At 53.3% G+C, this 23,098-nt stretch overlaps 1 protein-coding gene across 1 annotated transcript; it reads left to right on the top strand.

The window, feature by feature from the left end:
- The first annotated feature begins 1,562 nt into the window (after positions 1–1,562).
- MON1A (MON1 homolog A, secretory trafficking associated) lies at positions 1,563–13,952 on the top strand. Its single transcript, XM_001508387.5, has 6 exons — positions 1,563–1,958; positions 6,544–6,690; positions 8,528–8,995; positions 10,096–10,861; positions 12,745–12,892; positions 13,581–13,952. The coding sequence occupies exons 2-6, from the start codon at positions 6,561–6,563 to the stop codon at positions 13,719–13,721; spliced, it is 1,653 nt and encodes a 550-aa protein (XP_001508437.3). The 5' UTR covers positions 1,563–1,958; positions 6,544–6,560; the 3' UTR covers positions 13,722–13,952.
- The last annotated feature ends 9,146 nt before the right edge of the window (positions 13,953–23,098 follow it).

Raw genomic sequence — 23,098 nt, forward strand, 5'->3', positions numbered from 1 at the left:
TCCACTCTGCCACTTGTCAGCTGTGTGACTGTGGGCAAGGCACTTCACTTCTCTGGGCCTCAGTGACCTCATCTGTAAAATGGGGATTAAGACTGTGAGCCTCCCGTGGGACAACCTGATTACTCTGTATCTACCCCAGTGCTTAGAACGATGCTCTGCACATAGTAAGCGCTTAACAAATTCCAACATTATTATTATTATTATTAATAATAATAAATATGATCGATGTCAATTGATGTCAATGAATAGCATTTATTGAGCGCTTACTGCATGCAGAGCACTATACTAAGTGCTTGGGAGAGTGGAGGGGGAGTCACACATTAATATAAGTCAATTATACAATTTAAAGAGATGTACATAACGTACATCATGGAGGAGAAACTGAGGAAGAGATAGGGACGAATCAACCCGCATGACCCAGGTGGCCCTAGGGTGGCCAGGGCAGAAGCAGCATGACCTAGTAGGCAAGAGCACAGGCTTGGGAGTCAGAGGACGTGGGTTCTAATCCTGACTCTGCCACTGTCTGCCATGTGACTTCACTTCTCTGTGCCTCAGCTACTTCACCTGTAAAATGGGGATTAAGACCGTGCACCCCACGTGGGACCGGGACTGTGCCCAACCTGATGAGACTGTAGATTCCGGCCTGTAAGGCCGGTGTGGGCAGGGATCATCTCTCTCTAGTGCTGAATTGCACTTTCCAAGCGCTTAGGACAGTGTGCGGCACACGGCAAGCCCTCAATAAATACTGAATGGTACTTTCCAAGCGCTTAGGACAGTGCACGGCACACAGTAAGCCCTCAATAAGTAGTGAATTGTACTTTCCAAGCGTTTAGGATAGCGCTCGGCACACCGTGAGCCTCAGTAAATACTGAATTGTACTTTCCAAGCGCTTAGGAGAGCGTTCGGCACACCGTGAGCCTTCAATACTGAATTGTACTTTCCAAGCGCTTAGGACAGCGCTCGGCACACAATAAATACTGAATTGTACTTTCCAAGCATTTAGGGCAGCGCTCGGCACACCGTAAGCCCTCAATTAATACTGAATTGCACTTTCCAAGCGCTTAGGACAGCGCTCGACACACCGTGAGCCCTCAATACTGAATTTACTTTCCAAGCGCTTAGGACAGGGCTCGGCACACGGCGAGCCCTCAATAAACAGTGAATTGTACTTTCCAAGCGCTTAGGACAGTGCTCGGCACACGGCAAGCCTTCAGTAAATACCGAATGGTACTTTCCAAGCGCTTAGGACAGCGCTCGGCACATCGTGAGCCCTCGGTAAATACCGAATGGTACTTTCCTAGCGCTTAGGATAGCGCTCGGTACACGGCAGGCCCTCAAGAAATACCGAATGGTACTTTCCTAGCGCTTAGGACAGCGCTCGGCACCCGGCGAGCCCTCGGTAAATACCGAATGGTACTTTCCAAGCGCTCGGCACACCGTGAGCCGTCGATAGATACGACGGACTGAAGGAATGGTCTCTCCCCCAGCGCTCGGCACTTAGTAGGGGCTTAACGGATACCGCAGGAAGGGGAATTGGGGCTTCCGGAGTCCGGAGAGACCCGTGAAGGGCCGAGGGGCAATCCACTCCAAACAGGGCCGAAAAGAGGCCTCCGCGAGAGAGCCTCGTCTTCTCGCCGCCGGAGACTACAATCCCCACAATGCAACGGGGCCAGGGCCGGAAATTGACCTTTGAGAAAAGTGGCTGAGCCCCGTTGCCCCGGCTGGGGAGGGAGGCGGAATGGCAGGGCCGGCGGCGACCGCAGTGGTAGCAGTAGCCGCCGCTGCCAGGGCCCGGCGGGTCGGCCGTCACCATGTCCTGCAGCCGGAGGAGTAAGGCCCTCCAGAGCTCCTCCCACTCGGGGCCGGCCCCGCTGCCGCACTCCCGCGAACCCAGCTCGGAGCGGCGCCCCGTTGGCATATTCCGGGTGGGCCTCGCCGGGGAACGGAGAGCCCCAGAGGTGGGTCCGAGCTGTCTTCCCTCGGAAGTCCGCGGGAGCCGGCCGGGAGAGCCCTCGCCCGCCTCCAAAAGGCACGAGTTGCCCGGTGGCACCGAGACGGGAGGGAGAGCGGGACCCATCCCGGGGGGATGAAGGGGCGGGAGGAGAGGAAGAACAAAAGAAGGATGAGCTCGGAGCCGGGACCAGGCTCGGCCCTCTTAGCCTCTCCCGGGGGGAGCGGGAGTTTTGTCGTTGTCGTGGGTATTTGTGAAGCGCTCACGCTGTGCGAAGCGCCGGGGTGGACGCGAGCTGGTCAGGTTAGGCCCAGTCCCCGACCCACATGGGGCTCACAGCCCTAACCCCCCATTTTACAGACGAGGGAACTGAACCACAGAGAAGTGAAGTGATTTGCCTAAGGTCACGCAGCAGACGAGTGGCAGACCTGACATTAGAACCCGGGGCCTTCCGACTCCCAGGCCCGTCCACCAAGCCGTGCTCCTAGTTCATAGCAGGATTGGATGCCGGTGGACGCATGAGAGTGGCTCAGTGGAAAGAGCCCGGGCTTGGGAGCCAGAGGTCACGGGTTCGAATCCCGGCTCTGCCACTTGGCAGCTGTGTGACTGTGGGCAAGTCACTTCACTTCTCTGGGCCTCAGTGACCTCCTCTGGAAAACGGGGATGAAGACTGGGAGCCTCACGTGGGACAGCCTGATTACCCTGTATCTCCCCCAGCGCTTAACAAATACCAACATTATTATTATTACTTGCGCGCCACCCAGGCAGTGCTTACCGTCGGCACCTCCCCAAATCTCCAAGCACTTGGCCGAGCCGGATCCAGCCCTGCAAAGCCCACCTTAAAGGAACTGGGGGGAGGGGCGCCAAAGACCTCCTGAGGTGGAGGATCTTGTCTCCCAAGAAGACCACCCTGAAGCCCGCGCGACTGGGCTTGACCTTTGTGTGGTGAAAGGAGACTGGCTCTTTCCTGCAGCTGCTCTGATCGAGCACCTTCGGCGACGAAGGGAGCGGTCGACCTCAGGAGCCTGGAGTATGCAGACGGGGCCACAGTCCACAATCTGACAAGTCAACCCCACCAGCCCCCCTCACGCTGACACCCTAGCCAGTGGCTTTCCCCCGCCGCCCTCAGGAGCAGGGGAACGGCCTGGGCTCTGCTTCTTGGCTTCCGGGAGTATCTCCTCTCCTTCCCTCCAGCTCCAGAAGCACCCCCTCTTACTCCGTCCCTTCCGGCTCAGTCTCTTGGCGGTTAAAACGATGTGGGGTCCAGGATGGGGTTGAGTACCCAGACCCATATAAGGGGCCAGATGAGCTGCAGAGAAGAAAGAGATCGGGCTGGAAACGTGGGTCTCGGCATTTTCCTCCAACTGAAGGTGGTCCCGGAGTTCCTCGCCCCCAGGCCCCGTGATACAGCTTGAAGAGGCAAAGAGAGCCACCCTTAGAATTCTTTAAAGTCGGGTTTTCAACCGATGGTATGACGGCTACTATTATTTCCCAGCACAGTGGTAGCATACAGCCGAACGAAACACACGGTACATGGGGAAGTACACGCCCTTAGGCTTCCCCAGGAGTAATCTGTGTACTTGTTTGCTGTAGATAGCTGTTCAGATCTTTTTATTAATGGAAGAGGGTTTTGTACCCTTAAAGCTTGCCATGCCCCTGGATGGGTTGTTTCACTTCTCTATTCTAGGTTGAACAGTGTTCTCCCCGCCCCCGAGCCAATGAGCTGAGAGGTAGAAAGTGAGGAGCTAGGTCTGGTGGTTCTCAACTGGAGCTTAGAATGGAAATTGGGCCCCCGTGAGCGGTACTCTGAAGAAGAAGGTTGACAAGTCCTGTCCTTGTAGGCCCAAGAATGGAGGCTCTCCCCTAGGAGTCCCTTCCTCACCCCCACTGACCCCAAAAGGCAGAGACCGAAAGAGTTAAATCTTGCACAGGCTCCAGTCTCAGGATAGAGGATGCATATAATGCATAAAATATGTATGAGCATATTTTAGCTTCGGGAGTCATCCATTTCTCTGCCCCGTAGTCAAGACAGTGAAGGGACCTGGAAGGGCATTGTCCTGTTGTGTAGGGTTCTTGGGGCCCCGGGGGGAGAAAAAAGGGCTGGGAAAACTGCAAACCGTCCTCTCGTTGCCCTCATCCCAACTCCGTAACTGGCTCTCCAGAGCTGTCATTCCAGAATCTGCCAAGAAGCAGCATGGCCTAGTGGAAAGAGCTGGGCTTGAGACTCCGGGGACCTAGGTTCTAGATTCTAATCCAGTGTGTGACCCTGGGCAAGTCCCTTCATTTCTCTGTACCTCATTTCCCTCATCTGCAAAATGGGGATTCAATACCTGTTCTTTCTGCTACTCTGAGCCCATTGTGGGACTCTATTATCTTATATCTACCCCAGGACTTAGTATAATGCTTGGCACAGAGTAAGCACTTAAATACTGCAATTATTATTATTATTTTCCCCAGACCTACAGTCTTAGAAAAGATGCCAACAGGGGCAGAATCTAGGGCTGATCGCAGCCTTCAGGGTGGCACCATCATAGCTAGCACAAGTGCCAAGTCTACCTATAGAGAAGCAGCGTTGCTTAGTGGAAAGAGCACGGGCTTGGGAGCCAGAGGCCGTGGATTCTGATCCCGGCTCCGCCACTTGTCAGCTGTGTGACTTTGGGCAGGTCACTCACTGTGCCTCAGTTACCTCGTCTATAAAATAGGGATCAAGACTGTAAGTCCCAAGTAGGACAACCTTGGGTCTTAGCGCTTAGAACAGTGCTTGGCACATAGTAAGCGCTCAACAAATACCAACATTATTATTATTATTATTGTTACCTGCCAGCTAGGTGGCAGATGATAAACGCTGTTTCCTCCCCTCCTGTCCATAGCAGGCTCCCTTGGGCTGGGTGGCAGGCTTCTCCGCTTTGATCCCGTGGGCAGCAATGGGGCCGATGGCGAGACGGCTACAAGTCGGCCAGCACAACCCCCACTCGTCGAGGGCTACTCTGTCTTCCAGTGGTTGCTGAGCTGCAGGATCACTTCTTGTTCCCAGGCGGTGTGGAGAGGTCGCCATTCAGGGCTCTTTTAGACTTTCTGTGTGGTGACAGGCCATTGCGGACTCTTGTTCTTTGCTCTCCGGACTCGGATCCGCTGCTCATGCCTCTCCTCCCACCTGGAGCACCCTCCCCCTTCAGCTTGACCAAACCACACCCCTTCCCCCCTTCAGAGCTCTTTCCATCCGCACCCCTTTCCAGTCATGGCATCTCCTCAGCCACCTCAGCATTCATTTGGCAATTTTTTTTTCCACTTGTGTCTATGATTCGTATCTACTCTCACACTCTCTAGACTCATGTCCTCATCTTATGTCAGTTTGTCTTCCCCTTTAGGCCGCACATTCCTCGAGAATAGCGATCATGTCCTATATTCCTCCTGTTTGCTCCCAAACTCCCAATACCGTGCTTTGTACATAGAAGGCATTCATAAAGTGCTGCTGCTGCTGCTGCTGCTGCCGAAGACCAGGTCCCAGAGCTCTCATTTACTGTTGGAGGAGTATAGAGACCTCTTTCTTGCCAAGTCGGGAGGGGAAGAAGGGGGGTGGATTTGGGGATGTAAGAAGAGCAACATCCCTCAACCTCAAAGCAGGGGAAATAGGGGAAGAGGGAAGAGGAAGCTTGCACAGGCGCCCCCAGGGCTGGGGTTCCAACCGGAGCCCTGCCAAAGTTAAGTTTGGCTACTGTGGCTTCAGGGGTCTGTGAGGGGGAGTGTTGGGAAGGGTTTAAGGGGACTCTGAAAACGTCCCAAGCTTGGTGTTCATCAGGAAAGAACGTTTACAAAGAAGAAGGTCACAAGTTTCCTCCCCACTTCAGCAACCTCCACTGCAGCTTAAATGGAGTGTGGGATATGGGGCAGCCCCAGGCACAAAAGAGAAGCTCGTGGGAGGGGATCGATATCAATACACACACACACACACACACACTTTTCCTAGGGGAGAAAAGTGGGGAGATTGGGAGAAGACTCTTGCTACAAGCTGATCACATGACAGTTTAGTTCCACATCTCTCAATATGTCCCAAACCTAGTTTTTGGCCTCCATTCTGCCACGACCCCCATCCCCACAGGAGCCCACCAGTCTCCTCCCTTCACTTACTCCTGTAAAGGAATTAATTTATCAATTTGTTATCTGTACTGTTGTCTGTGTCCACCTGTCCGTGTATTTATCCATCCTCCTCGCGTCTATCCCTCTCGGTCTCTGAGTGGGCCCATGTACTTGTTCAGTTGTTTTTTTTATGGTATTTGTTAAGCGCTTAGTTTGTACCAGTGCTGTACTAAGCACTGGAGTAGATACAAGCTAATCAAGTTGGACACAGTCCCCGTCCCATGCGGGGTACTCAGCCTTAATCCCCATTTGACAGATGAGGTGACTGAGGCATAGGTAAATTAAATGATGTGCTCAGGGCCCTCCAGCAGACAAGTGGCAGAGCCCAGATTAGAAGCCGAGCCCTCCCGACTCCCAGGCCCGTGCTCCATCCACTAGACTGCACTACTTCTCGCCCAGTGGTGGCTGCTGAGTGAAACCTGGTTGCTGATGAGGTGTTTTCCATTGGCCCGCAGGACTCGACGGTGCTAGCATGATGCCTGCCGATGTCCACAAGAAGAAAAGCTGGGACGTTTCCAATGGCTCTTTGATGCCTTCTGATGGGCAGCACATGGAGAGGTCCGAGAGCCCCACTCCGGGGCTGGCCCAGGGAACTGAGCCAGGTACGTCAGAGCCCCGGGCCCTACATGGTCAAACCACCGGCAGACAGGACAAGGGAGGCAGGGTATGGTCAGGAGTGCTGGTTGTACTAGTTTTCTTCAGACTCTCCCCTTGGGAGCCCTCCTAGTGGGATGAGCTGCCAGTCAAGTTGTAAGAAGGGGAAGGACTTAGAGGCTGAGCCCACCCACCTTACCCTGCCTCTCCTCCTTCCCATCTCCCGTCGGGGGCCGCCAAAGACCAGGGGGCTCTGGAGCAGTCTGTGGGTTCTTTGGCGATTACTGGCCCGTCTGCCTGAAGTTCCTAGGCTTCATGAAGTAAACTGAAGGGTTAATGGGATCAGCGTGGACTTCTCTCCCTGAGAGGGTTGGGGCTTTCCAACCACCCATTGGCCTCAGCTCCAGCCCAGGAAAGCCAGGCATACCTAGTACTGGAAGGCAGGTAGAGGTCAAACAGGTGAGGCCTGACCTGATGATGCCTGGAGTAAGGCGGAGTTAAGAGGTGACCTCCCTGTCCAACTCTGCCCGGCTTGGAGGAAAGGGATGAGTTGAACCGAGACCCCACTTGGCCCAGGTCCCTCAGCGTTCGGTTCGTCTGAAATGCTCTGCTGAAGCTTCATTCACATCGGGCCAGGCTTGATGCCTCCCTGCCTGCACACCCCTCGGTGAAAGCTAGGGAATCGAGCCTCCGAGGGGTAGGTAGATCACATCCCCCCAAGGACAGGTCCCAGTTCACCTTTTGACCCTTCCTCTCATTGGGCCATGTTTTCCCATTTGTTCACCTTACACCGGCAGCCTAGTTCAGAGGATTAATTAAACTCCAGGAATGTTCCCCAAGCTCTACCAGCCACAGAGTCCCTGCCTTGGGAGCACATGGGGAGGGGAGGTGGGGGTGATGTCAGAAGGCCTCCAGACAGACAGGCACATTCCAGAGAGAAGCTTGGCGATCTCCTCTAGGGACACAGATGGCAAAAAGGAATGTTCTTTAAATCCCAACAATCTCCAATCCATTCTGGACTGTCTCTAGGGCCTGCGCTTTCGGATCTCACAGAGAGGCTTTGGGGACCCTCTAGACTGTAAGTTCGTTGTGCGCAGGGAATATGTCTGTTTACTGTTGTGTTGCGCTCCCCGCTTATCACGGTGTTTTGCAGACATTAAGCGCTCAGTAAACTCGATTGAACGAATAAATGAATGAATGACCGGTGGGAGGTGAATGCCAAGTGATGGGCGTTTTTCAGACGAAGGTCACTAAGAGCAGGGGGTAGAAAGCTGACCCATGTTCCAGAGCCCAACATCGGAAGATGTATTGTCACACAGCCCTTTTCAGAAAGATAATTTTAGACCCTTCAAAGATCCTAGACCGCAGTGCTGCAGGCAACCCGAGGTCACTGATGGAGTCACCTTTCCCGGGATGGGGAAGACTGTAAATCTTCTAGACTGCAAGCCTGTTGCGGGCAGGGATTGTCTCTACTGCTGAATTGTACTTTCCGAGCGCTTAGTACAGCGCTCCGCACACAGTAAGCGCTCAGTAAATACTACCGAATGAACGGATTAATGATGGTGAAAGTTACGCAAACCGTGCAGTGTCACTTTGCTCTCCAGTGGCTTCCCCAAGCGCTTAGTACGGTGTTCTGCACCCAGTAGGCACTCAGTCGATACCATTGACGGTGATGACGATGAGGGATTGGCTCCACTGCCCCTTCAGAGCATCCAGTCAGGACTTCCCATCCCTCATTCCACTTCCTGTGGATGCCAAAGGCACCGTTGACCCATGAGCTAGAGTAGTTCTCGGTGGTGGTATCTGCCCACGCCGATACCCTGATCCCGGCTGTGTTGGTTGCAGGGGCTGGCCAGGAAGGTGCCATGTTTGTTCATGCCTGCTCCTATGAGGACCTGACAGCGTCGGAGGAGGGGGAGGACTGTGCAGGGAGCCCAGAGGAGAAAGATGGGGCCCAGGCTCACCTGACAGACATGCAGCAGATCAGCAAAGATTTCAGCGAATTGAGCACCCAGCTGACGGGGGTGGCACGAGACGTGGAGGAGGAGATGCGGCCGGGCCCGGAGGAGCCCTCCGCGCCGGGAGGGCAGCGGCCCTCGGACTCCCCGGGAGAGGAGGCCGCGGAAGAGGAGGAAGAGGGGATGGAGGCCTGGCGGCAGCACCAGAAGCACATCTTCGTGCTGAGCGAGGCGGGCAAGCCGGTGTACTCCCGCTATGGGTCAGAGGAGGCTCTGTCCAGCACCATGGGGGTCATGGTGGCCCTGGTGTCCTTCCTGGAGGCCGACAAGAATGCCATCCGCTCCATCCACGCAGGTACAAGCCCTGTGGCTAATGGTTTGGTGGGAGAGGGAAAGGCTGGAGCCGTGGGTGTTGGGCGGGGGAGGGGTCCCTCGGAGGGCCATTGAGCCCTGTGCCACAGAGCAGAGGATTTCGGCTTAGTGCAGTTTAGTGCTTTAGACTGTAAGGTTGTTGTGGCCAGGGAATATGTCTGTTACGTTGTTGTATTGTACTGTCCCGAGCACTTAGTACAGTGCTCTGCACACAGTAAACGCTCACTAAATACGACCGATTGACTGACTGCAGAAAACCTGTTTCTACCTGCTACAGAAAACCTGTTTCTACCTGCTAGGTCACACACACCCCCCCCCACCCCAAGACAAAGCAATCACTTCAGGGAGACCGGGATGGGAATTGGTCATCTTCCACTGTGGGTGGGTATGGCGCATCACCTTCCCCCATCCTGCAGCTTTGAGAGCTTGGGTCCAGGTGATTGGAGGGCAGATGCTTGTCAAAAGAGGGTGGGAGCTAGAGGAATAGGCTTTGTTGCCTTCCTCAATTTTCCCTCGTGGAACGTGGGGTGAACCTCTCTCCTCCCCAAGGATGTGGGAAAGAGATATTGAATGGGAAGAATCAATCAATGGTATTTATTGAGCATTTACTATGTGCAGAGCACTGTACTAAGTGCTCGGGAGCATACAGTACAACAGAATTAGCAGGCGTGTTCCTCATCCCTAACGAACTTAGAGCCCAGAGGAGGCTGGCAACTAGATTTGTGAAACCCTTCAGTTTGCACGTATCTCTTTCCAGCCATTCTGGGTCTCGGTGATGGCAGGGAGCTCTGGGAGCCCCAAGATCCGCCAACTCCTATCTCAGTCACCGTGGGGATACTGCTCTACCTGGGATCACCCTGGCAGAGGAAACGGGCTCCCTGCCCTGAGCTGTTAGATGCGTTTTCTTGCTTTTGTGCACAGACTAATTTCTGATCTAATTTGGTGGGTCCCCGGCCCGTGGGCCGGTGCCAATTTGCAGCAAGCGGCGTCTTGGGGCTGTCTGTCCCGCAAGGTTGGCCAACGGGTCTGATGAGGTCTGTCTCTCTCTGCTTCTTCTCCTCCTCTGTCCATTTCGCTGGTCAGATGGCTACAAAGTAGTGTTTGTGCGCCGGAGCCCCCTGGTGCTAGTCGCCGTGGCCCGGACCCGCCAGTCAGAGCAGAAGATCGCCCAGGAGCTGCTCTACATCTATTACCAAATACTCAGCCTGCTGACCTGGACGCAGCTGAACCACATTTTCCAGCAGAAGCAGAACTACGACCTGCGGCGTCTGCTCTCTGGCTCGGAGCGCATCACCGACAACCTGCTGCAGCTCATGGCCCGGGACCCCAGTTTCCTGATGAGTGCCGCCCGCTGCTTGCCCCTGGCGGCCAGCGTGAGGGACACTGTCAGTGCCAGCCTGCAGCAGGCCCGGGCCAAGAGCCTGGTCTTCTCCATCCTCCTGTCCAGGAACCAGCTGGTGTCCCTGGTCAGGAAGAAGGACCAGTTCCTCCACCCCATCGACCTCCACCTGCTCTTTAACCTCATCAGCTCCTCCTCCTCCTTCCGGGAGGGCGAGGCTTGGACGCCTATCTGCTTGCCCAAGTTCAATTCCAGCGGCTTCTTCCACGCCCACATATCCTACCTGGAGCCAGACACGGACCTGTGCCTTCTCCTGGTCTCCACCGACCGTGAGGACTTCTTCACGGTCTCAGATTGCCGCCGCCGCTTCCAGGAGCGGCTGAGGAAGCGAGGGGTCTACCATGCTTTGCGGGAGGCCCTGCGCACCCCGTACTACAGTGTGGCCCAAGTGGGCATCCCCGAGTTGCGCCACTTTATCTACAAGTCCAAGAGCTCTGGGCTCTTCACCAGGTGAGAGACGGCCATGGGAGGGCGCTACTGCCCCGCCTCTCAGTTTGGGGAAGAGAGTAGTTGGGCTAAGGGAAAGGAAAGCCAAGGGGGACGGGGCGCCAGGGGCGTGGGGATGACTGAGGTAGAAAGACCGTTGGAGTGGGCAAGGTATCCTGGTGGGAGTGGTTGTGGGGGCAGGGGATTGCTGGGGAGGGTGGGGAGAAGGGTCGAGTGGCTGAGAGGCCTACAGAGAAAGGCCTCCAAGATCATCGCGGGGATGGAGAGGCCTCCTTAGCGGTCAGACCGAAGAAGTCAGGATACTTTAGCCTGCAGGGAGGGGAGGAGATTGCAATCTACAAAATCCCGAAGGGTATGGAAAAGGTAGGCAGGACGAGAGGGTACCCGTTGGAGCCGGAAGGGTCGTAGGACCATACTAAACGAAAAGAAGCCCTCCTTCAAACAGCGGGCGGTGAGCATATGCGATTCGTTACCATCAGCAGAGTCGAGCAGTCAGTCAGTGATATTTATTGAGCTCTTACTCTGTGCGGAGCACTGTAACTAAGTACTTGGGAGAGGACTGTAGAAAACGGTTTCGGTAGGCACGTTCCCTGCCCACAGTGAGCTTATAGTCTAGAAGGGGAGGCAGACATTAATATAAACAAATTATGGACAGGTACATTCGTGTCTTAGGGATGAGGGGGGAACGGATACCAGATGCCCAAAGGGCAGAGATCCAAGCGCAGAACGTTTCAGTGGGTTCAAGAGGGGCTTGGAGAAATTCATGGACAAGTGGTCCGTATTGGACTATGAAAGGGAAAGCTGGGGAAGAAGAGGGAAAAGTCGAAGGGCGTTCGATGGTGAAAGATCCTGAAACCAGCCACTTGTCATTGCCTACCCAGCCGGTTCTGGTCAAAGCAAAGGAGGTCTTGGGTTCAACAAACAGGATTGAGCACCGAAGCAGGCTCCGAAGCAGGTGGGAACTGATAGCCTCTCTTGGTTGTGGGGGTCTCTGTGGCTGCACCCTGCCGGGGCCTCCAGTCACTGGTGCAGTGGTCCCGACATCCCCGTGCCCCTTAAGCTGCTTCCCACCAACTGCTGTCAACGGCTCTGTTCTTGCTGGCTCCTCTGGTTGGACGCCACCACCGGTCTCCATGGCGATGGGGCTGGCCTCTCCGCAGGAAACAGAGAAGCTGGAGGCTGCCGGGCTCTACTGGGAGGCCCTGCCCAGGAGCACCGGGGAAGAGTCACAGACATTGTCTGCGCAGCAGTGGCGGCTCTGGCCCCGGTCGGCCTCCACCCCAGCTCTCCCCATCCCTTGAGGCCCCAGATCCCTCTGGTAACACGCTTCTAAGCGTGAGGATGGATGTCAGGGATGGCAACCATCACCTGATGCCTCCCAACATCCCATGGTCCCTGTTGGAGACACAGACTATTTGCTTCTCCCAATAACAGCGTTAATTACAGACTTTTGTTCTCACGAATGGCCGTCGTCCCACCTCCTGGACTGAGAAGCCAGACAAGGCGGGCTTAGCCTTGTGTAGGGCTGGTTAGTCTCCCGGACCCATTTCCCCAGGCCCCTTGGCAATGTGGTCACGCCAGGGTTATTTGTTTCAAGCACCATTCCCTATGGGGGAGCGGGTGAGGGCATGGGGAATCCCTCATACTGGAATCCCCCTCTGCAGTCCTGCCCCGTGGTCATCCCGCCCCTAAGCCTCTTCCCTTCCAGGCCCTGCCATCTCTCCCAAGCTTGGGGTGTTTTCCCCAGGTGGGAGGTCAGCTATCCCTGACCCTCTGCCAGGGAAAATCCGACTTGACTTGGCCCCCAGAGCAGAAGGGAATGGACAAGGGGATTGACTTAACTGATCCAGATGGTTTCTGTGTCATTCTCTTTCCCACCTTGCCAGCCCAGAGATCGAGGCCCCGTACGTGAGTGAAGAGGAGCAGGAACGCCTCCTGGGACTGTACCAGTACCTGCACAGTCGGGCCCACAACGCCTCCCGCCCGCTCAAGACCATCTACTACACTGGACCCAATGAGAACCTCGTGGCTTTGGTGAGGAGCCTTGCCCCGGTCTGAACAACCAGATACCCCCCTTTGTCAGTATGCCCTGGCCCGTGCCCCCCATCCCCCCAGGGTCAGACCGGCCAGCCTGCCAAGGATGAGGGCAGAGGAGGTGGAGAGGGAAGGAGGGAAGTCCCTGAGTCCCGGCCCCCTATCCCAGTACTGCCTGTCAACCCCACGTTGGGGTTTGGATGTGGTTATGCCAGGGTTATGGTTCCAGGCCCTCTTCCTTCTGCGGGTACGTGAGGGTGGGGGCTTCTCCGGACTTGGGAGATCACCCAGGGTGGTTGTCGATCGATCGGTGGTATTCGTGGAGCGCTCACTGTGTGCGGAGCAGTGGACTAAGTGGTTGGGAGAGTACGATACAATAGAGTCGGCCGACACCATCCCTGCCTACGAGGCACTTACGGTCTTGAGGGGGAGACAGACGTTAATATAAATAAGTACATTACAGATACGTCCATAAGCGCCGTGGGACCGAGGGTGGGATGAATACCAAGTGCCCGAAAGGGGACAGATCCAAGGGGTTATCAGCTTAGGTTAAGTTCCTCACACCCACCCGCACCTCTATGCCCTCACCCTGGCCTTGAAGCTCATCTCTTCCCCCTCCTTCGTAGGGGAAACTGTCCTTTGCGCTCCTGGATGGCTCAGGAACCGGTGTTTGTTCTCCTTCCCCCAGGTGACTGGAGCCTTTGAGCTCTATATGTGCTATAGCCCCCTGGGGACCAAGGCCTCAGCTGTCAGCGCCATCAACAAGCTCATGCGTTGGATCCGGAAGGAGGAGGACCGACTCTTCATCCTGACGCCGCTGACATACTGAGGGCTGGGGCTGCCAACGGGCTCTGAGGCCTGCCTCTGGCTCCCTTCCTCCCTCTCCTTGGGTCTGACCAGGTGGCCCTTCCCTGGGAATGTGCATAGTGGAGAGGTGGCAGAACCCCCATCTATCTGTCCCCCATGCTTGGGACAAAAGAGAGGGAAAGGGGTTGGGGAAGTGGTTTTTCTGGGCAGCCCCAGGATTCTCATTTGCATTAAATAGTAGGTGGAAAGTCCAGCAGCAGCTTCATGGGTCTCTCTCCCAGAGGAATCGTTTCCCTCCCTCTCTTCCTCGCTCACACACACAAGCACAACTTCACACCTCTTCCCATTCTCCATCCCCTCCTTTGCCCCGAACGCACCTGTATCTCACGCAGGCACAGAAACCCTTTTCCTCTTCCCGGGACCATCTCTTCTTTCCCCACGTCACCTTCTACTTTTCTCTGGCCATGTGGAGGGGTTGGATCTCCTGGAATATCTGTGCCCGGTGCTTTCTAATCAATCGATCAATCAGTCTTACTTATTGAGCACTTACTGTGTGCAGAGCACTGTACTCTCAGCGCTTGGGAGAGTACAATATAACAGAGGTGGTAGACACGTGCCCTGCCCACAACGAGATTTCATCAGCAGGTAAGGCTTCGGAACTGAGACCTTGCCGAGGCAGTAGCTAGACAGACCTAGGAAGGGTCGAGTGGATGCTGTAGAAGATTCCGTCAGCCAAACGGTCCATTCCTTACCCCCACCGAGACTAGTCTGGTTTGGGTCCAGTTTTTCTTTGGGTGCCAGACCAAACAGGGAAGCGTTTTTTTTTTTCTTCTTATGGTATTTGTTAAGTGCTTACTATGTGCCAGGGACTGAACTAAGCGCCGGGATAGAAACAAGTTAATCAGATTGGGCACAGTCCATGTTCCATATGGGGCTCACAGTCTTAATCCCCATTTTACAGATGAGGGAACTGAGGTATAGAGAAGTGAAGTGGCTTGCCCAAGATTACAGAGCAGACCAGAGCCCAGGTCCATCTGACTCCCAGACCCGTGTTCTATCCACTGGACCACACTGCCTCTCACTTGGGAGACTCCTCTGGTCTAAAGCGGCCCCAGAACAGAAGACCCCAGAGTGAATTCTGATCAGGCTACTCCAAAATATTGAGGCATATTTGTGTGTGTGTGTGTGAGAGAGAGAGACACCAAGACCTAGAACCGTTCAGATTGTGTCTGTCCAAATCCACCCCCAGATCTGTGCCAAACAAACTGGACTCTAGAGGGGAGAGGCCCAGACCCTCCAAGAGGCAGACTTTACCTTTCTGCCTCCTTCCTTTAACATTGGGAGATGTCAGGAAAGTGGGTCCGTGTATTTCTCTGCACCTTTACCTATTCTCAGTGGAATTTTCCTTCTAGAGGAGTTGGTGCAGTCCCTGGACCTCAAAACTGTTTGGCCCCCAGAGGAATGGTGAAGGGGCCGGGACATGTTCTAACCACTACCATGACTTTGGCTCTCCTTCCTCTCCACAAGGAGGCAACCTAGTTCTGGGATTTGGCGTCTCGTTTCCGCTTTGGCCTCAACTCTCGTCTCCTCCCGTTCCGCGGTTCTAGGAGAGGAAGGAAATGAAGTACCGACTTAGCAGTCAGGACTTCTGTGCTCTTGTGCCTGTTCCACTCCCAACTTGCCGTGTGGAATCTTAGGCAAGGCACTTGCCCACTCTGGACTTTGGTGTTCCCTGTGGGGTGGTGGAAAATCGCCAGATGCAAGAAACATGAAACGTTGCAGCGGAGGAGGAGGTGAGGGGCCAGAGAGAGATAGAACCCCCAGATCTTCAGGCTTCTGAACCCCCCTGTGGCTTTTGGAGCAGGTCTCCAAATTGCTCGTGCTCCCTTAGATAGACGGGAGAGTCAGCTTCTGTCACCACACCCTGGGATGGCCCAGGTGAGGTGGGGTGCTAAAGGAGAAGAGGGAGAAACACATGCTTGGTCCCTTTCAGGGGATTGGGGGCTGAAAAACAGCATGGCTCTGGGTGCCCCTGAGCTGGGATCTTGCGGCCCCCCGTGGCTCGCTCCTTCACTCAATCTGTGAGACTGTGAGCCCCATGTGGGACAAGGGATTGTGTCCGACCTGATTAACTTGTATCAACCCCGAAGCTTAGAACAGTGCTTGACACATAGTAAGCACCTAACAGATGCCATGACAATAATAATATTCCCAGGATCACCGGAATTGGGTTCCGGCTAGACTACTAGGATCTGCTATGCAAGAGGGTTCAGCAAACCACCCACCTCCCAAACTCATTCACCAACCTGTAAATGGAACCCAGGTCTCTTCCGTGGTTCCAGTATGCCCGGAACTGCTACTCACCACTGAGAGTGTGTCAATATGACAGACAACCACTGTTGTGGCAGAAAAATGGTGCCAGTGCTGTGGGGAACGGCATCTCACCCGTTCCTTTCTGGTACCAGCCAAGAGACTCCCGCCGCTGTCAGTGGGTCAGGCTCATCCCTGGCCTCATCTCTACTCCGCATAGAGAATACGGGTCTCTCAGTCAAATTCCGGAACAGCTTGCAAACGCTGGGTTCAGGGAGACTCGGCTGTAAGGATCCATTCTGACCTGAATTTCCGTGAAAATCCAACCGAGAAGGAATAGGAAGGAGACGCAAAGCCGATTCAGTCACTTCTAAACATGTTGTCTTGATTTCTTTCCAGTTTTGGCCACCTGCTAAGTGGCATCACTGCCTCGGGCCTCGTTTTTTTATGGTATTTGTTAAGCGTTTACTATGCTAAGGGCTTGGGTGGATACAAGTTAATCAGGTTGGACACAGTCCCTGTCCCACATAGACTCAAAGTCATAATTCCCATTTTACAGCTGAGGTAACGGAGGCAGGGGGAAGTTAAGCGACCTGCCCCAGGTCACAGCAGACAAGTGGCGGAGCTAGGATTAGAACTCGGGTCCTTCTGCCTCCAAGGCCCACGCTCTTTCCACTGGGCCACGCCGCTTCTCTTAGTCTTGTGGGAAAGAGGGTGATGTAGAACGGACGCCATCTTGGGGGTTGGGGCTGCTGCATCTGACTTATAGTTCACTTTCCACCTTCCTCAACTTCAGCGTCCTGTTCCATTTGGAAGGGATGGAGTTTGAACTTCAGAAGACATTTCCAATCCTAACGGCTGGGAGATGGCCTGGTAAGAGTGTACCGAAAGAGAAAGTTCAAAGTTAGGGTGGGCAGCTGGATGGGTGGGATGAAGGTGGGCCTGCTTTAGGACTTGAGGCATGGGGGATATGTGGATCCTAGGGTCTGAATGCTGGAGGGGCAGGAGGAAAATGGGAGGAACTTGAAGAAACGTGTTTGGACGAGCAGAAGATCACTTTCTGCTCTTTAATAATGTGGTATTTGTTAAGCGCCTACTATGTGCAAAGCACTGTTCTAAGCGCTGGGAGGATACAAGGTGATCAGGTTGTCCCATGTGGGGCTCACAGTTTTAATCCCCATTTTACAGATGAGGTAACTGAAGCACAGAGAAGTTGTGTGACTTGCCCAGAGTCACACAGCTGGTAAGCGGCGGAGCAGGGATTAGAACCATGACCTCTGACTCCCAAGCCCGGGCTCTTTCCACTGAGCCACGCTGCTTCTCTTCCAGGCCGGGTTTTATATAGGACTAGCGGGAAGTCTTAAGCTTCGTCCGGGTTAGACGTATGCACCTAGTCCTCGTTCTTTTTCCTGGCCTGCTTATTCTTCCTCTAAAGTTTTCCTGATAATAATAATGGTGGTATGTGTTAAGCGCTTACTATGTGCAAAGCACTGCTCTAAGCGCTGGGGGAATACAAGCTGATCAAGATGTCCCACGTGGGGCTCACATTCTTAATCCCCATTTTACAGACGAGGTAACTGAGGCCCAGAGAACTGAAGTGACTTGCCCAGAGTCACACAGCTGGCAAGCGGCGGAGCCGGGATTAGAACCCATGACCTCTGACTCCCAAGCCCGGGCTCTTTCCACTGAGCCACGCTGATATCCATTCTTTGCCTCTTGTCCTCTGGCCCTGAACTCTTGCATCGCTCTATCCCGTGGCCACGGGTATGTCCATCTCAGCTTGATGCCTGCCTGTGCGTTTGCGTATCTGCGTGGTTCCTAAGTATGTGCGTTTCTTGTAGGTTTGGATTTGTCCTTATAGAGAGGGAGCTCTCTAGGTGTGTGTGTGTGTGAGAGAGAGAGAGACTGTGTTTAGGTATGTGTAGGAGGGGTGATAGAGATATTTGTGTTTATGTGTATTTGCAAGTATAGTGTATGTGTGGTTCTCTGTGTATTGTGGGGGATGTGAACTGCAGCTCCTAACCCTATAACTTGCTGATTGGGGGGAGGAAAATGGCACACATACACACACATAGCCAGTCCCCACACATAGATGTATATAAACATACCCCAACACACAATTCATATAGATGCCCAGACCCCCAAATAGACCCACCACATTTACACATGTGCATAGAGATCCTCCCCACAACATACATCATCTTTATGATGGAGTCTACCGTCAGGGGCAACAGATAAGCCTCTGTCCTGAAGTCTCATCCCTGACAGTCAATAGAGCAAGTAGGCATGAATCCCTGTCCCTGAGGAGCACACAATCTAATGGATTGTAACCTCCGTCGGAGGGAGGATATTCCAGGAGGGAATTTGGGCAGATCTGAGCCTGAGAAAGATTGTTTCCTCCACATGGCTCGGTGGTCTGGTTGCCCTCATCCACAGGGTTGGGGGTTATCAGCTCCATTTTGCAGAATGGGGAAATTGAGGCACAGAGAGAGTAAGGGACTTGGTGGGGGTCATCGAGCAAGGTCCTGGCAGATCTGAGAATTAAACTGCGGAGCTCTGGTTCTTCATCCTGTTTCCCCTCCTCACTCCAGTCCTATAGCCTTCCTTTCAAGGGCTCTGGGAGGATCGGGGTCAGAGGAAAGAAATCCCCATATCCCGAGTTCAGGGGCTGCATTCTAGGAGCCTATCAGAACTCTTGCATTATCTCTACAGGAATAGCTTAGACTTCCCAGTTTCCCGGCCCCCTGAATAGGGCCATGTTCCCCAAAAAGGTGGAGGAGCTGGAAACAGACCTCTCGAGTAACCACAGAAACCCGGCACCTTTGGGACGACCCAAGGAGATGGAGAGAATTGGCACTCTAGAGGGTTGGAGACTGCCTCGCTTCTCCAGCCAAGCCGATATGAAGTCTTTCTACTTAGCCATGGGCTAGATGGTTATTATGTGGGAAAACAACAAGAATACAAGGACTGCAAATCTGCAGATGATGTTGTGACAACTAAGCTGTCACAATAGCCACCATTCTCTGAGCCTTTAGCGAACCTAAGGACGGGCTGATCTGACTTGATTTCCATTAAAATATCACTAAGATGAATTTCTGCAGAGGGGTTGAAAAAGGATCAAGGCAATTATATGGATTTAAAATCCGCAGAAGGAAAGAAATGGAAATTTTAGTCTTGGGTTTTGCCTCCATTTTGGAAAACGTATTTTTATGGTATCTGTTAAGCACTTACTGTGTGACAGGCACCGTTTTAAGTGCTGGTGTAGATACAAGCCTGATCAGGTTGGACACACAAGAGGCTCACAGTCTTAATCCCCACTTTACAGATGAGGTAACTGAGGCACAGAGAAGTGAAGTGACTTTCCCAGGGTCACCCAGCAGACAAATGCCAGAGCTGGGATTAGAACCCAGGTACTTCTGACTCCCAGGCCTGTGCTCTATACAATAGGCCACGCTACTTCTCTACTACAGATGGCCCCTTAAGAAACCGGGTTTCCCTGACCCAAGGGGAAAATATTCCCCTTAGGAATGACCCTGCTCTCTCATAGTGCTTTCGGGTACGTCAAACATGTTGGGAAATGCTAGAAAAAGTAGAAGGGACATAAATCAGAGGCAAAGAATGGCAGTCAGATAAGGGTAGCCAAAATGGACAACCCACTAATCCATCCACAGTCCTGCATGAGAGCTAGGACAGTGGCCCTCCAGGATTGAGATAGGTAGAGGGGTGCAGGGCAAGGTTCAAACAGAGAAAGATGTTTTGCAAACCTGGGCCCTGGGATGTTGGAGCGAAGGTGATGGCTCTGTCTCAAGTGGACAGTGGATTTCCAGAACACTTCTTCCAGCCTTTCCGCTCTCTCGCTTGCTCTCTCTCTCGCACTTGGCCATGCAGTGGGTATGCTGCCCTTTTGGTTTGGAGCCACTATAAAGGTTTGACTTCCTTCTAAGCTTCTCCAGCAAGGAAGGTGGGGGCTGCTGGTGAATGCCTCAGCTCAGCATCGGGAAGAGAACACCATCAGGGAGGGCATCGGACATTCAATTCCAACCTCAAATGCTCACCATCTGTCACGCACCACTCACGATCATGGAAAATCAAATCCTTCCATCTGAGCTCTGGGGTTGTATTGCCCTCCCTCTTTCCCTGGGCAGGATTTGCCCCTCCTGCTCCTGCCCCTGAAATCTTCTGTCTCTCCATGGACTGCCCTCTAGCTCAGTTGGGCATCCTACCTCACTGCTGGGCTTTCCTCCCCCTAAATGGAGTGGGTTATTCAAAAATCACAATTGTCACTGTCTCACAACCCAGGACTGAGATAGAGCCTCCATCTGCTGCCTTGCTTCCAGCCTGCTGCCGCAGATCCTCAGGCAGATAGACTAGGAAAGGGGTTTGTCTGGAATAGCTGGTACAAATTATAGCAACGGTGGAGCTGGCCCCCAAGAACCATTAGATTTGATCTCTCGCATTTCTTCCCAAGGAAGAAGGGCCCTCCTCTGTGTCCTCTTACTTCTCACACCAACTTCCTGAGAGTGGTGAATCCCATCTTCCCGATCAATTAATCAAGAAATAATAATAACAATGGTATTTGTTAAGCATTTACTGTGTGTCAAGCACTGTACTAAGCACCGGGGTAGGTACCAACCGGGGCTTACAGTCTAAGGAGGGAGAACAGGTATCGAATCCCCAGTTTAAAGATGAGGACACTGAGGCCCAGAGATGTGAAGTTTCTTGCCCAAGGTGACCCAGCATGCTGAGAAGCAGTGTGGTCTAGTGGAAAGAGCATGGGCCTGGGAGTCAGGAGACTTGGATTCTAATCCTGACTCTGCCATTTGCCTGCTGTGTGACCTTGTGCAAGTCACTTAACTTCTCTGCGCCTCAATTTCCTCATCTGTGAAATGGGGATTCAATACCTGTCCTCCCTCCTTCTTAGACTGCGAGCCCCATGTGGGACAGGGACTGTGTCCAATGTGATGAACTTTTATCTGCCCCAGTCCTTAGAACGGTGCCTGACATATAGTAAGCCTTTAACAAATACCATGATCATCCACCCCATTTAGTACATTTAGTACAGTGCTTGGCACACAATGAGCTCTTAACAAATACCACAAATGATTATTATTATCGTTATTATACTCGCTTTCTTCTGTCTGTAGTTTATTTTAGCATCCATCTCCCACGCTAGACGTAAGTTCAGGGCAGGCTACCAACTGGATTGTACTCTCCCAAACGCTTACTTCCGACGCTCTGCATGTAGTAGCCGCTTAATAACTACTACTGATTGAATGACTGATGGATTTGTTCTAGGTCACACACTGCAGTTGTGCTAGAGTCAAGGCCGAAACCCAGGAATCCTGATGCTCCTCCTGGGCTCTGTTCATTTGGCCACAAAGCCTTGGATGGCCGTGGTCAGCGGTGGCACCGGAAACTCAACTCGGGCTCTCAGAGTCCCAGGCTAGTTTTGTGTCCTGTAACTGAATGGCTATTGGCTTTTAGTCAGCCTCCCAGACTTGAAGATTTCTTTTTGTAAAGGAGTTTGTATGTGTTTGCCCTCATGTGGGAGTGCATGTGTACATGTGAGGGCAAATACATTTGAGAATGTGGCTGGCAGGGGGCTTGTGGTGACACGTATCTGTGCGGGTAGGCAAGCATATGTGTGTGACCACTTGGGTGCCTGTGGGTTTTGAGCTGTAAACGTCCTCCAGCAATGAAATGGGAAATGCATCCTGAGAGCCTGTTGCTCTCTGGGAACAGATCAGACAGTCCCGCCTTTGCCGGGAAGCTCCCCACACCCCGCGCTCCTTATACCCCAGGGCTGGTCTAGGAGTTGAGTTCAGAGCTGCCCTGGGTGTGAGTGGAGATGGGAGGCAGTGGGAGATGGGAGGCAGTGGGAGCTGGGCTCCCTGCCTGGGATGAAGGCCAAGAAAAATGGCTATCGCAGATACATGTTCTTAGTGTTTAATATTCAGACTGTTATTACTAATGGGGAAATGCCGGAGGGACCGAAGGAGCGGATGAGAGCACACCCGTCCCAGGGACTAATTACTACAATGGTTGGCAGGGTAATAGAGCAAAGGAACATTTTTTTTTCTTTCCGATTAACTCATTCATCTCTCAAAACCTCTGAGGAAGAGAAGGGAGCTGCACTCATATTCTTGGTGCTGCAGATGGGGAAACTGAGTCCCAGGGGAGAGGCATGGCAATAATGGGGTCCCGAGAAGAAACTCGGGAGTTTTTGTCCACCGTTTCCCACTCCTCAGAAACCTCTCATGGTTTGCCCATCCCTCTCCACATCAAGCAGAAACTCCTCACCATCGGCTTTAAGGCACTCAATCAGCTCTCTCCCCGCTACCTAACCACTCTCATCTCCCACTACACCTCAGCCCCGCACACTTTGCTTCTCTCAAGATAACCTACTCACAGAACCTTGCTCTCATCTCTCTCATCCTCGACCCCTTGCTCACATCCTCCCTCCTGTCTGGAACTCCCTCCCCCTTCACATTCCACAGACCACTGTTCTCCCAATCTTCAAAGCCTTTCTGAAACTGCATGTCTTCCAGAAGGCCTTCCCTGGTTTCTCTCTCATCTCTCCCTCTTATTTCCCTATCTAATGTTCCCTTCTAGACTGTAAACTCATTGTGGCCAGGGAACGTGTCCACCGACTCTGTTACATTGTGCTTTCCCAAGTGCTTAGTACAGTGCTCTGCACAAAGGAAACACTCGATAAATACCATTGATTGATTGATCTATCTTGTGCCACTTCTGCACCACTTAACCCCCAATTACTCAGCCCCTGCCCCTGGCAGTACCTACGTCTTTAAATTCTGTCGCTTCCCTCTACTTGCGATGTATTTTAATGCCTTCCTCTCCAACTGGATTGTAAGCTCCTTGAGGACAAGGATCGTGCCTGTTGAACTCTCCCAAGTGCTCAGTACTGGACTCTGCCCAAAATAAGCACTCAGTACGTACCACTGATTGAGTTTGAGCTTTAGAGCCCTAGTTGGGCTTGGTGAGCCAGCAGGTGCTGTGGGTCCTGAGTCTGAGGCGTAGAGTGGGGACGAAGTTGAACCTGGTTACGTTTGACTCTTCCTCCAGTGCCCC

The sequence above is a fragment of the Ornithorhynchus anatinus genome, chromosome X1 (genome assembly GCF_004115215.2).
Source record: "Ornithorhynchus anatinus isolate Pmale09 chromosome X1, mOrnAna1.pri.v4, whole genome shotgun sequence".
In the NCBI taxonomy this organism is placed as follows: Eukaryota; Metazoa; Chordata; class Mammalia; order Monotremata; family Ornithorhynchidae; genus Ornithorhynchus; species Ornithorhynchus anatinus.